This window comes from Sebastes fasciatus, chromosome 17, assembly GCF_043250625.1.
Source record: "Sebastes fasciatus isolate fSebFas1 chromosome 17, fSebFas1.pri, whole genome shotgun sequence".
Lineage (NCBI taxonomy): Eukaryota > Metazoa > Chordata > Actinopteri > Perciformes > Sebastidae > Sebastes > Sebastes fasciatus.
Genome location: NC_133811.1, coordinates 31,490,789 through 31,507,759, shown reverse-complemented (window position 1 = coordinate 31,507,759; position 16,971 = coordinate 31,490,789). Strand labels below are relative to the sequence as shown.

Below are 16,971 nucleotides of genomic sequence, written 5' to 3'. Positions count from 1 at the left end.
TTGTCATGTGATGTCACTCCCTGGCAACGTCTACCGTAATGTGTCTAAATGTCGCGCCTGGAGTCAACCTGCTGTAAACTACTACGTTAAATAACTTCTGTAATGAGATTATTTTAAATTAGATTATTAGAAATGACTCAGAGTCAAAGACAAAAAAGGTGGAAACGTAACTGTAATTACATAGTTTAGCCAACTTTTACTCCATATCATGTTTACCACAATTCTTGTGGAACATTTATTACCAGTTTTACGGTAAAATTGATGAAGCTACCAGGAGGCTTCTTTTGATACTACCAAAGAATATACTACTACTACTAGTAATATTACTACTATTACTACTAATATTACTACTATTACTACTAATATTACTACTATTACTACTATTACTACTATTACTACTAATATTACTACTACTATTACTACTATTACTACTATTACTACTATACTACCACTAAACTACCAAAGAATATACTACTACTACTACTAATATTACTACTACTACTACTAATATTACTACTATTACTACTAATATTACTACTATTACTACTATTACTACTATACTACCACTAAACTACCAAAGAATATACTACTACTACTACTAATATTACTACTATTACTACTAATATTACTACTACTATTACTACTATTACTACTATTACTACTATTACTACTATTACTACTATACTACCACTAAACTACCAAAGAATAACCTACTATTACCACTGTTACTACTACTATTACTGCTATTACATCTACTATACTATTATTACTACTACTATACTACAAAAAAATAACACAAAAAAATTAATCTGAGATTTAGAGAAATAAAGTAAACAATTTTATGAAAATAAAGTCAGAAGTTTACGAGAATAAAGTCGTAATATAACAAGATTAAAGTCATAGGTTTATGAGAAAAAAGTCATACAGTAGTATGAGAATAAAGTCGTAGTATTATAAAGAAGTCATTTTACATATTATTTTCTTTTTTTCTCGTAAACTTCTGACTTTATTATCATAATATTATGACTTTATTCTCGAAATCTCAGATTCATTTTTATTCCTCTGTGTGGTCCTAATACTATACGTCGTATAAAATGTCTCTGTTGATAGTAAAGGTTGCTGACCCCTGGACTACAGCCTAAAAGCTTACTATAACTGAGTTCATATCTTATCAAATACTAAGTGTTATTACAGGGCTGCTGCGTTGCATTACAACATACAGGTGTTTAAACCATCCTACTGTTGGTGTCATGCTTTGGAGCACCGTCGGTGGATAGATCCATCAGCAGCCGGTGTTACCACATGGTGGTGCTGCCAGCAAACATTCTGCAGCCTGACAGAGGATTAGAGTTATGCACCAGGAGGAGAAGTGGTACATGGTGTCAGAGGTTAACAGGAAGACACCAGCGGTACAGATAACTAACTAACAGACCTGAATATATGAGTGGAGAGAAACACATTGAATACAGGTTACAAGGGCTCTGGTGATGGTTGATGTGAATCATATAGACCCTCAAAGTCACCACATCCGATCCACTCTGAACATCTACCGGAGATTTTAGAGCCACGCTTTTATTTTTAATACTTAATTTATTTATCGTCATCATTATAGTGTTTATTTTACTCTATTTTATTTAATCAACATTTTATTGCTGATCATTATTATCTCTTTTATTCTATTTTATTTGATTAAAATTTTATTATTTTTAATACAATCTGCTTATTTTGTGTAGTTTCACAATTTGTATGTATTTGTTTTTAGTGTTATTTTTATTTAATTTATCTTTTTTTTAATCTTAAATACCCATCTTTTATTGCTTTCTTATTCAATACATTTTTATATTGGTTGTTTTGGTGCATTAATCTCTAAATCCATTTTTAACACTATATTTTTTATCAGTCGTCTGTCCAGCACTTTGAATTGCATTTGACTTGTTTGAAAGGTGCTGTATATAAATAAAGTTTGATTGATTGATTGATTGACATGTGAGACAACGCTCTCCACCACCACCATCAAAAACACCAAATTAGGGAATATACTGTTCATCCCTCCAGTAGAGTTTCATACAATGATGGAACAGGGTATGACGAGGAGCACTGTAGCTGTTCTGGAGGCTCTTCATGGTGGAACAACTCTTTATTGTTCAGATGCACTAGAAGCAGACGTAGCAGCAGTATTGCAACACTATACCTCTGGTGTTAGTTATGCAAGGCAATGCAACTGTATTTGTACAGTAGTTTTCATAAACAGTACAGGGGATTCACAGTGCTTAGTCATTGCCAAACACCTAATTACAACATTAATATTTTGAGCGGTGTTTTTTGGCCACCGGATAAATACAAGTCAAATATTCACTCTCCTTTTAGCGTCTGCATGCTCCAGTGTGCTCCGTCACCACAACCTGTCTCCTCACTCTTTATTACAGTCTCATTTATCCCCGTCTTTCATGTTGTAATATAGTTTTGGCGAGTACTTTTCTTACTAATCTACATCAAATTTTAGTCCTCCATAAAACGTTTTATTAGGATCAGAGTCACACATCTGCTCCTCTATTTCAGAAAGTCCACATTCGTACTATTTATGATATCAATATTACTCAAACAAGGTTTTTTTTTTATAAGATACTTCCTGGTGAAGGGAATATTCCTGAGCAGTTCAGGACCTATTTTAAAACTAATTCTCAGGTCCATTCTTACTCAACCCGTCAATCTCTGGACCAGAGGTCAGAGGTCAGAGGTCAGCAACCTGCGTCTCTTCAGCTCCTCTCCAGTGGCTCCCTGTGGATTTATAAAAATGGAAATGAATAACTGATCTTTGTTTACATTTTCATTTCTATTTATCATTGTCGTAGGTCTATGGTACGACGGTACGACGGAGTATTAGGGCCACATTGAGGAAAAAAATAAATCTGAAATTTAGAGAATAAAGTCAGAATATTATAAAGTAGTAATTTTACGTGTTATTTTCTTTTTTCTCGTAATATTCTGACTTTATTGTGTAAATCTCAGATGTGTTTTCCCTCAATGTGGCCCTAATACTCCGTGGTACATTGTCTCTTTGGCCCTCACTGCATTAGACTGATATTCTATATACTGAGACTATAAACTGAGTTACCTTCATCACAATGATCACATGGTTTGTGACTCCAGACAGATTTTTTTTTTCTTTTTGCCTAAAATGTCTCTTTTTTGTAGTAAAGGTTGCTGAGCCCTGGTCTGTGTTCAAGGAGCAGCAGCTGCAGCATCATTGGAAGCAGTAGTAGTTTTAGTAGAAGTAGATCTAGTGGAATAATCTTGTACAGTAGTGTCCCATGACAGTCGTAACTTTTCAGAGGACACTTCTACTTTAACTCCAAAGTCTTTTGCTTAGAAATGACCATATTAAGACAGTGAATTGAATATTCATAACCTATTTATAGCTTCAGTCCAAATATGTGCAATGACCTTAATATGGGTCAAACTGTGATGTGATAACCCCCCCCCCCCCTCCTCCACGATGTGTGGAAAATGCTTTTGTGTTGCAACAGGAACAAACATTCTGCATACGCAACAGCTCAGCGGTTTACTTTAGTAAAGGAGACAGGAAACCACAGGTTTCACACAGAGTTTCATCCACCTCTACAAAACTCCACACCTCTCCACCCCCCCATCCCTCCTCCCTCCGTCCTCCCTAATCCTCCCTGAGCCTCCAGCAGCCTCGCCCAGACAGGTAGAAAGTTCAACGGGAATCCTGCATTACCTCATCTATCATCTATTCAACCGTTGTTGCGTAACTCTGGTGTTTCCTGTTTTTCCAAAATCCTCACATCACATTACCTCCATGCAGTGCATGTGCTAACTGGTCCCCCCCGCCCCCATGTGACTGAAATAATTTCTAATCCTCTGGAGTGGTTTCTGTTTGAATTTCCTCCTTGGAGAGAGATCAGCAGCTTCACTGCTTCTGTTTGGATCAGATGACTTCCTCATTACAGCAAAACACAAAGACACAAAGAATAAAGATGCTCCGTGTGGTTTAATGTACGTAGACACACACTTCTGAGCTTCTCTTTCATAGTTTGGTCTAAAAGCCCCTTCATTTAAATGAAAGCAAATCTTAATGCTCTAATGATATTCTAGGTCAGAGGTCAGGGGTCAGCAACCTGTGTCTCTTCAGCTCCTCTCCAGTGGCTCCCTGTGGAGTTTAAAAATGGAAATGAATAACTGCTCTTTGTTTACATTTTCATTTTTATTGATCATTGTTGTAGGTCTATGGTACGACGGTACGACGGAGTATTAGGAACACATTGAGGAAAAAAAATACATCTGAGATTTAGTGAATAAAGTCATAATATTATAAAGTAGTAAATTTATGTGTTATTTTCTTTTATTCTCATAAAGCTATGACTTTATTCTCAGAATATTACGACTTTTTTTCTCGTTATATTACGACTATTTTTCTCGTAAAGTTACGACTTTTTTTTCTCGTGAAGTTATGACTTTATTCTCATAATATTACGACGTCTTTTCTCGTAATATTCTGATTTTATTGTGTAAATCTCAGATGTTTTTCCCTCAATGTGGTCCTAATACTCCGTAGTACATTGTCTCTTTGGCCCTCACTGCATTAGACTTATATACTATATACTGAGACTATAAACTGTGTTACCTTCATCACAATGATCACATGGTTTGTGACTCCAGACAGATTGATTTTTTTCTTTTTGCCTAAATTGTCTCTTTTGATAGTAAAGGTCGCTGAGCCCTGGTCTGTGTTCAAGGAGCAGCAGCTGCAGCATTATTGGAAGCAGTAGTAGTAGTTTTAGTAGAAGTAGATCTAGTGGAATAATCCTGTACAGTAGTAGACAATGGTGTTCTTTCAACTTTGTGGTTTGTGTTAGTTTCTTTCCTGTTTCAACATGACAACGCTGTGTGCACAAAGCCAGGTCCATAAAGAAATGGATTTTCCAGTTTGGTGTGAAAGAACTTGACTGGCGTGCACAGAGCCGTGCACCCATCTATCAAGTTTCTATAAGAAAGTGTGAATGTGTGTGAAGAATAAGACTCATTTATCAACTCCTACTTACAGCAGAGTGTGGCGGTAACCTTTAAGAGCGACTGTAAGTGATCCCCTGATTAATCACATATATGCTCAGAGCAGGAAGAACCCATCAGAGATGGTAAAGGCTTTATCTCACATCTGCCCCGTTCTATGATGTGTTATTCTGAAAAGACATATGTCATTTAGGTTAAAATACATTTTATTCATGTTTTAATTACCATACAATTATCATGTCAAATTACTAACGATCTGATGAATTTGTAATTGATAGTAATAATAATAATATAAATAAATAATTTTCTCAGAAATAGGGCCCAGGTTCTTCACATTAAAAGCAGTCTACAGGCTGATAGAGGAAACCTGCGGAAGGTCTAATTTTTTTAGGTTATAGGTTACAACCTGTTCACACATTGGCAAAAAAAAAAAATATTAAAGGACCCATATTGTAAAAAGTGAAATTTTCATGTCTTTTTTATTATAAAGCAGGTTTAAGTTCTATATAAATACTGTGAAAGTATCAAAACGCTCAATCCACTGAGAAATCCACACGTCTCACAATCAGAAACTGTGCCTTTAAAACAAGCTTCCAGGATTTCTGTCCATTTGTGATGTCACAAATACACAATATATAAATCCTTTCACAGATTTAAACGTTAACCTTCTAAATGTGTCCCAGAATATTTCCTGTTGCAGTGTATGTGAATAACATCAGCTGACAGGAAGTAAACATGGACCCAAGCTGTTGCCTAGCAATACAATTCCATTGAAATGCGCTAAAACGAAGCGTTTCAGACAGACGGTGAATAGAGGCATATTCAGGCAGACAATATGAGGAAAATAAAGTTGCTTTTTTGAACATTAAAACATGTTAACATGTTCTTGTAAAAACAGAAAATACAAGTATGAACCTGAAAATGAGCACGATGTGGGACCTTTAAAACATGTTACGTGTAAAAACGTACATACAGTCCCTTTAACGCCACAGGTGGGTTTACATTGGAGTTAGTTGAAAGCCCGGTTCGTCACATACGCCACATGCTAAAGGGTGCCTCCATGCGTTGCTTTCCGACGCCAATGAGCCCTTACCAAACGACGGTATTTGACGGGTTAGGAGTGAGAACGGGTCGATCTGATCCAACTCACCACCAGCTGGTGATCAGCTGACTGCTCTGGGCTTCTCTCCACACATACGGACACACATCTCATGAAACAATTACAAAGTTGATCATCAAAGTATGGCCAAAGGTGTTCTGGTGTTAAGTACCCTCATGAGCTGCCTTATGTTTGAACATGACGGACAGTCCAATGACTAGCACAGGTCTCCAATAACGAAGCACCACGCAAGAGTATCCAAGGATGGAACTGTGAACGTCTGTTTGGTGAGAAGGCACAGATGACAGTCAGAACCTCCGACACGCAGCCACACTAAGGTGACCCTTGTGACGTTCGTTTTCCTTTCCATTCACCAGTGGAACGTTTCTGCAGCACGCCAAGCCCTTTGGCCGCCTAGTGGCTGGCAATACACCAAATGATTATGTCCCTTCTTTACTGGCAAACCCACGGTTCAGATCACCAGGCACCTGCTAGTTCCCCGTCCAGGCCCGACTTCAGGACCGGAAATGTTCAGTTGGTCGTTTGGTTCCACTGGTTTCTACTTTTAAAGATGTCTCCCTGCATTTTGCCCCATCCTTTCCTTATTTTCTGATTTAAAAAAAGGAACCACATCAAATGACCAAATAACCAAATAATAATGTCAGTGATGCAATGAAGTAGTAATCATGTGTCATGTGTGTGTGAGCAACCATATATTCACCGTGTAACCCCGTATATTTACACATTTCTCTCATCAGCAGAGAGTTTTTGCACCACATGTTTGAGGTGAGGTGGAAGATCTATCAGAGATATGAGGATGTCTACTGTATATCATAACGCTCTGAGCATCATGGGCCAATCTACAGAAACCACTGAGTATTCCTCTGTGGCTCCGGGGAGACTGTCAAGTCTTTTTTTAGAAGCAGGGAATTCACTTCTTGGGGCGGATTTAGAAACAGAAAATAAAGTGAAGAGCAGGGTGATGTACCGCCACAGGGGGAGTTTTTACTTGTCAATTATTTTCATATCCTATAATGCAAAACGTAAGTGAGAAAGTTGGCTGTAGACCACATGAGAGGGGGGGGGGGGGGGGGGGGAAACATCCTTCCTGTCTTGTTGTTGTCAGGCATACTCCTACTGAAGTCACCCTCACTGGAAAAGCAAGTTTAGTCATTCTCACTGAATGAGATGTCAAATGCCACTTCACGGGAGTATAAAAGCATTTGTGGTCAAGACTGTAATTTCCCCTTCATTATCTTCATCGATTTCTATCTAACACATTCAGTAGATGTTGAGAACTCTTTGTTCTTCCTGTTTTTATTTATTTATACAGTATATATTCTATCGCTGCCATGACACAATCTCCTCGTAATAATCAAGTAGAAATAGTCCCGTGGTTCTTGTTGATTTTACTACCACTGTTTTAGACAACGTCAGAACACTTTCGGAGGAGTTTAGTACACTTCTACGTGACGTTACGTTGCCCTGGTTGACCTGGTTTGACCTGGATTGTGAAGGCAAGGCAGCTTTATCTGTAGAGCACATTTCAGCAACAGGGCAATTCAAAGTGCTTTACACAAACATTCAAGAACATTGCGACAAAGTGCAAAAGAACATTAAGACATAATTAAAACAGTCATAAAAACATTAAAGATTAGAAAATAAAAACAAGCTACAAATAAAAGATAGGATAGAAGCTAAAATAGAGAATAACACACAAGAATAAAAGCTGTAGTGCAGTATAAGATCATTATCTGGTTTAATAAAAGGCAGCAGCAAACAGGAAAGTTTGAAGCTGTGATTTAAAAGAACTCAGAGTTGGAGGTCCTGCAGGTTTCTGGGAGCTTGTTCCAGATATTTGGTGCATAAAAACTGAACGCTGCTTCTGCATGTTTAGTTGTGACTCTGGGGACACTAAGCAGACCTGATCCAGATGACCTGAGAGGTCTGGATGGTTCAGAACACAGCAGAAGATCAGAAATGTATTTTGACCCTAAACCATTTAGTGCTTTGTAAACCAGCAGCAGTATTTTGAAATCAGTTCTCTGAGAGACAGGGAGCCGGTGTAGAGACCTCAGAACTGGTGAAAGGACCCAGTTACTGCTTGAAAAGACAACATCAGTGACCATTTAAGAGGTCTGTGGTCTGTCAGAAGCTATTTCTGCAGGAAATGTGCAACATCCAGGCTAGACTATTTTAACGCTGCAACATTATCATCTACATGATTGCTTGTTAGCTTGCAGATTCTAGCATCTCACCGGCATCTGGCAGCTAACTTTAATTATCTTGTTAACCACTTTGCACTGCAGCTAATCCATCTAGCAGAATATGAGCAGCAGCCACATGAGAACTGTTTAAAGCAGCTGATCGTGACCTGATTAGGATCACAGCTACACCGCTACACCGCTACTGCTGACGTTTTACCGTGGTCACATTTAGCTGTTTCCGCAAATGATGAGCTCGTTATATTCAGCTATTTAATTCACATATTTGAGCAGAAACTAACTGCTGGTAGTATATACAGTAGGTCTTTCTGTTGAGCCCAAAGTCCCTCTAGACTTTTTGTCATAGTTGACCTTAAAGGGACTGTTTGTGAGAATCATAAATGTGTTGTTAACAGCTTCACCTGTGTCCGTTGAGTCAACTAAAGTCAGCGTCCTGTTGCTGGCGCTTGTGCTCGTTCTACATAGACATGAAGGAGCATCACTCAACACAGTGAGGAGACACACGTCAGCTAAAAGCACAATATCACTCTATATTTCAGCTGCTTGGCAGTAATGTTAGCTGACCAGACCAAGGTCTCTCCATGAATCAATGCTGATCCTAGTGTTGGCTTTTCCCGCCTCAGCCTCCCGACCGCGGCCGGAGGGAACGGGGGAGACGCCGGAGTTTTGGTCGGAGACGATAACGTTTCTCTCTGCGGAGCTCCGTCACTTCACAAGACACGGGAAACCTCTGTTGGTCTGGAGGAGCTGCAGCAGTTATTTCTGCACAAACGTCCACTGAACATTCACTAGATATTCTCAGAGCTAAACTAACTCTTCTGCAGTGTGGAGTGAGCAGCATGCACGTGAGAGGTGGAGAGAGAGAGAGAGAGAAGGAGCGTGGTGTGTGAGTGAAGGCAGCAGAGGAGCAGAGGAGCAGAGTACAGCAGAGACTCCGGTCCTGGAGACCAAAGCTACGGTCTCCTCCGCGTCCTCCGACCGCGGCCAACACTGTTTAACAGCTTCACTAGATACAACCAAGAGGTTTTGGTGCTTCACTGGAGTTTGTGTTGGAGTCTGAGTCTGAACAGCGTAGACACGCGAGAGACCATGAGACACCGACCAGCAATGATCTATACCTGGAACAAGTTACAAACAGGAACTTTAACTGTTTACAATCTGTCTGATTAAGATCTATTTTGAAATACACAGGCTCATCTTATCTGGTACTGTAACTCATCAGTGATCTCATTCAGCATCTTAAAGTGATTCACCACCCAAAATATATATATTGTGTAAGAAAGACTCCTCTTCTGTAGATATGAAACGAGGCGGAAGTGAATGAAAAGTCTGATCCATCACTATGGAGTCACATATTTGATATGAGATTTATAATATGACCACAAGGCCTCCCTTCATTTCACAACTGCTGCTATGTAGCTCAACCTTTACCTCACACACTGTTACATATGTGTTATGATTAAGTCAACTCCTCTCCTACATTCTCTCTACTGAAGAAGGTTTGCTTTTTAAGGCTTGTTGTGGGATAGAAAAAAAGGCCTTTCTGTGAAATATGGTGTCAGATAGGCCCGGGGCCAGGCAGCTGCAGAACACCCTCATGGTGCCGATCCAGATCTGGGATTTCTGCCAAGAGATTATCTTTCGTTATCTATTCGAAACAAAAAGAGATAGACTTGATTCCATGTCTCCAGGAGGGGGTATCTGCAGGGACAAGAAGTGGATCCAACTTCCCACAGAGTGATGGTGTAGGAGGGATGTCTCTTTGTATATATATTATTTACATGTTCCTCTTACGTTATATGAAAGATCAATGGCTGATGCAAAGTGCGTCCTCTTTAGCAGCAAACGTAGGAGGAAGTTCCTCTTTCGGGGCTGCTGCGGTAGAACTGCAGGTGAAGACCCAGATATTTTACACATCTGCTCTCAATCTCAACCTGAACTTTTTCATCTCTTCACTTCTCTCGAAGTGGGATTCACCACAACTACACATCAAACAAGTATCGATGTTCGTTGATCTGAGTCCATCTCTGACTAACTCGCCCACACACACTGCTGCCCTCCTAATAGACACCAAACATCACAACTCATTCCTACTCATCTGGGTCCGCACTGAGTTATGTTACTGTGTGATGTTGTCATAGGCACCGTGTTAACCTGAATGACTGTGGAGTTATTTTAGTTTCAGGTAATTAGACAGGTTAAGTCACATATTACATCTAAAGCTTAAAATCAAACTGAATGTACCTTTAGGTATATAAGTATTTTTTATCAATAGATTTATCATGAAAACACGTCTCCTTTTACATTGTGCCGTATTTCTGTTCTCCACAATGACCTTGATGCCAGTCATCCATCCATCCATCCATCCATTCTCCTCCTCCTTTTCTCATAAAGTTATGACTTTATTCTCGTAATATTACGACTTTTTTTCTCGTAAAGTTACGACATTATTCTGGAAATATTACAACTTTATTCTCGTAATATTACGACTTTTTTTCTCGTAAAGTTATGACTTTATTCTCGTTATATTACACCTTTTTTTTCTTGTAATCTCAGATGTTTTTTCCCTCATTGTGGCCCTAATACTCCGTCGTACATTTGCACTTTGGCCCTCACTGCATTAGAATGTTTACGTTTAAAACCGTGAAATGGTCTAAATATTGTATATTTGTGACATCACAAATTGACAGAAATCCTAATGGCATTTTTCAAACGCACAATTTCTGAATACGGGCTGTGTGTGTGTTTCTCCGTATATTGAGCGTTTGGATAGTTTAACAGTATTTATAAAGCACTTAAACCTGCTTTATAATATAAAAGACATAAAAATCTCACTTTTTAACAATATGGGATCTTTAAAAGAAATTTGTTGGGCACACTGGTGGTGCAATCCGCAGTGTACAAAGTAAATAACACAGGTGAACTAATGCAGCCTTGCATCAGTATGTAATGCTGCGTTCACACTACGACATTCTGCAAACAAACTGACGCCCGACACTCGTCACTGCCTGTCCCTCCAATGTTGCGGTGAAGCAATCGTTTTTGCGTCACCCTGTTTCTATCCATCCTGTGTCTATTTTAAACAAAAGGGAAGTGACACAATGAACTGTAGATATTAACAATGACACATCCGTCACAGTTCTTTTATATATTCTGCTACTGATAGTGTGACTAATTTTTGGTGGCAATGCCGTCAAACACGGCAGATGAATAACTGAATGATGTGTCCGATACCCCGCACTTTAACACGGTTCCCATATAATTGACCCACATAGAGATGACCAGCTCACCACAACATACGTAAACACTCAACATTAGATGACGTTAAAATGTGCATTTCTAGTTTAAAATGGTTGTTAATATGTGTTTTCCTGTAGTTTCTGTAAGTGCATTTTGCAGGTGACTGGCAGAAAGTGAGTGTATGACTTATGTCAGCGTGTCAGTACGTGTGCATCCTCGTGTGTGTGTGAGTATCTGTATAAACTCATAGGTGTGTGTGTGAGATGTAAAAGGGGTTTCTACAGGTGTCTGTATCTGTTAATGGGATAACACAGTCATATAGATGCTGTGTGTGTGTGTAGGAGTGTGTGGTGTGTAAGATCCTCCCCAGCCTCTGGACCTCTCTTCCTCATCAAATCTCCACTCACTTACAATGAGTTTCCACTCCGATCACTCACTGGAGTTTCCCTGGAGGTAACTTTTAAAAAGAGCCGCCGGCTGAGAGATGTCATTCAAAGAAAGCAGAGCGGCAGCAGAGGAAGAAACAAAGGAAGCTCTCAATAAGGCATCTAATAACTCAACTTGACTTGAAGTAACAGAAGGAACTCATTCAGAAAGATGGAAGGTGAATGCAAGGTGCTGCTGGAGGTCGACACAGACGCCAGGAAACAGAGAACGCCAGTGACACCCGGCTCAAAGATGACTACAGCCCTGCTCGTGTTCACACTCTGCCTCGCTAGTGCTGCTGCTGCTGTCCTCGTCCTCAACAGGACCAACAAGGTGGGAGTCTTAGATTAGCACAGATGTCTCTTCTCACAGTGAGTCTCACCTGAACCCAGCCGTTCTAACAGTCTGTCCTTCTCTTCTTGAAACAGGGCCCGGGACAAGATGAAGGCAATTCCGGTGAGAACTTTTTCTTTTACAGTTTTTCTTTAGCCGTTGTCAAATCAACAGAACAGTTTGAACATTGTTGATGTACCCCATTTTTAATAAATCTCTGTCCTCTCTTCTCTCCAGATATTCGCCACACGTTGAGGCAAATCTCAGGCGGAAAAGCGGCCATTCATTTAGAAGGTAAAGCAAAGCAATCGATTCAGTATCAAAGAACACCCCGAGGGCTGTTCGGTATATAATAAGCACAATGTGAGATGTGAGGATGTGTTAATTGATTTAATTAATTTAGACTTTCTGTGTAGAATCTTAAAGGAGACATATCGTGCTCATTTTCAGGTTCATACTTGTATTTTGTGTTTCTACTAGAACATGTTTACATGCTTTAATGTTTAAAAAATAAATACAGGTATATTCAAACAGACAGTACGAGGAAAATAATGTGTTTTTTTTTAACATTAAAGCATGAAAACATGTTCTAGTAGAAACACAAAATACAAACATGAACCTGAAAATGAGCTGATATGGGACCTTTAAGGAAGTTCTTGGGGTTCTTGAGGACATTTATGGGCTTCTTGAAAAAGTTTAAAGGCTCATTGAGGAAGTTCTTGAGGATAGTCCGTGGCTTCTTGAGCATCTTCATGGAGTTCCTGTAGAAATTCTGTGGCTTGTTTAGAAAGTCTTAGGGCCCATTAGACAAAAAATGAGAAATGGTTTAATTTCACTGTAATGCAATTAATCAGAAATGACTCTTATTTATTTATTTATTCCTGAGCCACACCAAAGACATTATAATGGATAGTAGCATTCCTTTGATTCCTCCCTGTCCTCGTTGTTTGCCTTGCTAATCTTATTTTCTTACTCTTCAACAGGAGAACACAACCCTGCCAGGAAGACCTCAGTGGAATGGAGGGATGAGGTGGACCAGTCCCACTCTAAAGGAGATCTGAAACTCATCAACAACGAAATTGTGATTCCTCGCAATGGCCTCTACTTTGTTTACAGCCAAGCGTCTTTCCGGGTCAACTGCAGCAGCGGCGATGCTGAAGACGCTGCGTCACAACCCTTGGTCCACGTGAGCCACACCGTGAAGCGCTGGTCCAGCTCGTTTGCGATCGACGACAACATTGAGTCCTACAAGACCATCCTGCACTCCATCCGCACCGCCTGCCAAATGAAAGCCAGCAGCGATGTGGATGAGGCAGGGGGCTGGTACTCCACCGTGTACATGGGAGCTGTGTTCAACCTGGACAGAGGGGACAAACTCCGGACCGTGATGGAAGAGAAGATGCTGCTGAGCCTGGAGGACGATGAGGGGAAGACGTTCTTTGGTGTGTTTGCCTTGTGAGGACAGGTGGCTGGAGGGCAGCAGGTGAAGATATGAGCGGACATGTAGAAGAAGAGCCGTCATGGTGGCTTCACTGTCAGGCCCGTAGCCCGCCGCCTCACCTGAACTCACTCACACTGTTGAATGTGTGAAGGGTTACGCTGCACTAAGCAGTCAATGCAAATCTCAGTGTAGATTTTACACCCAAACTTTAAGCAAGTCATTTAAAGTTTGCAAGTAAACCAAGCTATGTTAACTGTAGCGATGTTTCACCATAGATATCTCTATGGGTCTGTAATGTTATGTACTATGTACTCGCCTTAGTGTCAGTACCTTTTGCTGTACTGCAAGGCTAAAGCTGTTATTTGTGCAAATGTACTACAACTGCTGCATATTTATTGTGTCACTAAAGGCTGACAGAATTAATTATTTATTTAACATAACATTATTATATTTATTTTATTTATGTATTTATTTAATTATGTGTGTGTATTTATTCACAACAATATTTGTGCTGGATTTTAAACATAATTTATTATTATATCATTATTATTTATTGAAACAGATCAATCAGTTTGATCAGCTGTTTGTCAATGTCATCTATCTGCAATCGATCTGCAAATAATGCCATGGTGCCTGTGGTGCTGTAAAAATGTTTGAATAAAAAATAATTCTTGAAAAGAAATGTATGTGTGCGAGGGCTGTGTTCACAGAAACAACCGTGACTGTAGACGGTTGGAAGAAAGCATCAACTGATGCAGCTGGTGGGGAGGAAGTTGCAGCTCTATGGTTAACTTGTAAACCACAATGTTTTATATCCTCTTACTGTGCACCGAGGAAGAAGCTGTGACATGTTTCCTTAAAACACATCAAAAAATAAATGATGTTAACTCCAGTGGTGTCATGCCAGGCAGATAGTTATCTGCAGAAGTTTTGAGGTATTCATCTCTATCACCACTTCAATACAATGGAAGTGAATGGAATGTCATTTGTGCTATTGGGAGTAAAATAACGTTAGTGAAAGTTACGCTGTACGTTATTGTACGTTAGTGAAAATTACATGGTAAATTATGAATGAATGAATGAATGAATGAATGAAAGACTTTATTTCGAACATAAAATAAATAAAAACAGATACAAAATAATAACAAACAAAACAAGAGTTATAGTTTCCGAAAAGGAGTAGGTAGAAGAAAAACTTATATTTCCCTACCCCTTTCTCAGTTCTCCTCTATTAACTCATATATCATAGAATGATAATATAATATAATATAAAAACTATCCCAGATTTATTTACATCCCAAGTTGAATATATGAACAGCATCCCAAGTTTATTTACAACCCACAAATCCATCTGGAGTTAAAAAGTATATAACCAACCCTTATCACAACTCTTCCTCAACCATATACCTCCCAAAAATATCTTTCTTGCATAGCTTTTTAAATTGATTTATATTTGTGCTCCCCTTCAACCCATCACCTAACCCATTCCACAAATCCACCCCACAGACTGAAATACACATACTCTTCTTTTTTGTACGAACACAATGCTTTTTAAAATTAAATTTTCCTCTTAAATTATAACCCCCCTCCCTGTCACAAAACATTTTTGAATATTGCCCGGAAGTGAATTATGTCTTGCTTTAAACATAATTATTGCGGTTTTAAATTTGACCAAATCAATAAATTTCAATGCATGTGACTTTAAAAACAGTGTGTTCGTGTGTTCCCTATATCCCAAATTAACGTTATTAAAAGTTACGTGGTATAATAACGTTAGTGAAAGTTACATGGTATAACTAGAATGGCACTCGGAGAGCGCAGACCTCCCGCCCCCCCCTTCAGCTTGCGCCATCATCCATGTGTATTTGTGTTTATGTTGAGATCAACTGATCAGCTCAACACTTCATTCAAACTGGACAGAAACAAAATAAAACTTGACTAAACCGTCGTCGTCATCGGTCTTAAAGCCTGTGGTGTTAATGCACAGGCTGAATGAATCTCGATCATGATCCAGATCACCACCAAAATCTAATGGATTGCTCACTGTGCCACAAAAATGTAATTCAAATCCATCATGGACTTTTGGAGTAATCCTGCTAACAAACAAACAAACAAACCAAAAAACAAACCAACGCCGGTGAAAACATAACCTCCTTCCTAGGCCTTTGGCCTTGGCAGAGGTAATAACGTTATTGAAAGTTACGTGGTATAACCAAACTAGTGAAAGTTAGGCGGTACAATAACGTTAGTGAAAGTTAGGCGGTACAATAACGTCAGTGAAAGTTACGCGGTACAATAACGTTCGTGAACGTTAGGCGGTACAATAACGTTCGTGAACGTTAGGCGGTACAATAACGTTAGTGAAAGTCAGGCGGTACAATAACGTCAGTGAAAGTTACGCGGTATAACGAAGTCAGTGAAAGTTACGCGGTATAACAACGTCAGTGAAAGTTACGCGGTATAACAACGTCAGTGAAAGTTACGCGGTATAACAACGTCAGTGAAGTTACGCGGTATAACAACGTCAGTGAAAGTTACGCGGTATAACAACGTCAGTGAAAGTTACGCGGTATAACAAAGTCAGTGAAAGTTACACGGTATAACAATGTCAGTGAAGTTACGCGGTATAACAACGTCAGTGAAAGTTACGCGGTATAACGTCAGTGACAGTTACGCGGTATAACAACGTCAGTGAAAGTTACGCGGTATAACAACGTCAGTGAAAGTTACGCGGTATAACAATGTCAGTGAAGTTACGCGGTATAACAACGTCAGTGAAAGTTACGCGGTATAACAACGTCAGTGACAGTTACGCGGTATAACAACGTCAGTGAAAGTTACGCGGTATAACAACGTCAGTGAAAGTTACGCGGTATAACAACGTCAGTGAAAGTTGCGCGGTATAACAACGTCAGTGACAGTTACGCGGTATAACAACATCAGTGAAAGTTGCGCGGTATAACAACGTCAGTGAAAGTTACGCGGTATAACAACTTTAGTGAAAGTTACGGGGTATAACAACTTTTGTGAAAGTTACGCGGTATAACAACTTTTGTGAAAGTTACGCGGTATAACAACGTCAGTGAAAGTTACGCGGTATAACAACTTTAGTGAAAGTTACGCGGTATAACAACGTCAGTGAAAGTTACGTAGTATAACAACACTAGTGAAAATTA

At 39.4% G+C, this 16,971-nt stretch overlaps 1 protein-coding gene across 1 annotated transcript; it reads left to right on the top strand.

The window, feature by feature from the left end:
• Positions 1 to 11,982: 11,982 nt before the first annotated feature.
• Positions 11,983 to 14,477, top strand: LOC141754716 (tumor necrosis factor-like). The gene is made up of 4 exons (XM_074613967.1): positions 11,983 to 12,354; positions 12,450 to 12,477; positions 12,592 to 12,648; positions 13,338 to 14,477. Exons 1-4 carry the CDS (start codon positions 12,193 to 12,195, stop codon positions 13,811 to 13,813), a joined length of 723 nt encoding a protein of 240 aa, XP_074470068.1. The 5' UTR covers positions 11,983 to 12,192; the 3' UTR covers positions 13,814 to 14,477.
• Positions 14,478 to 16,971: the final 2,494 nt, after the last annotated feature.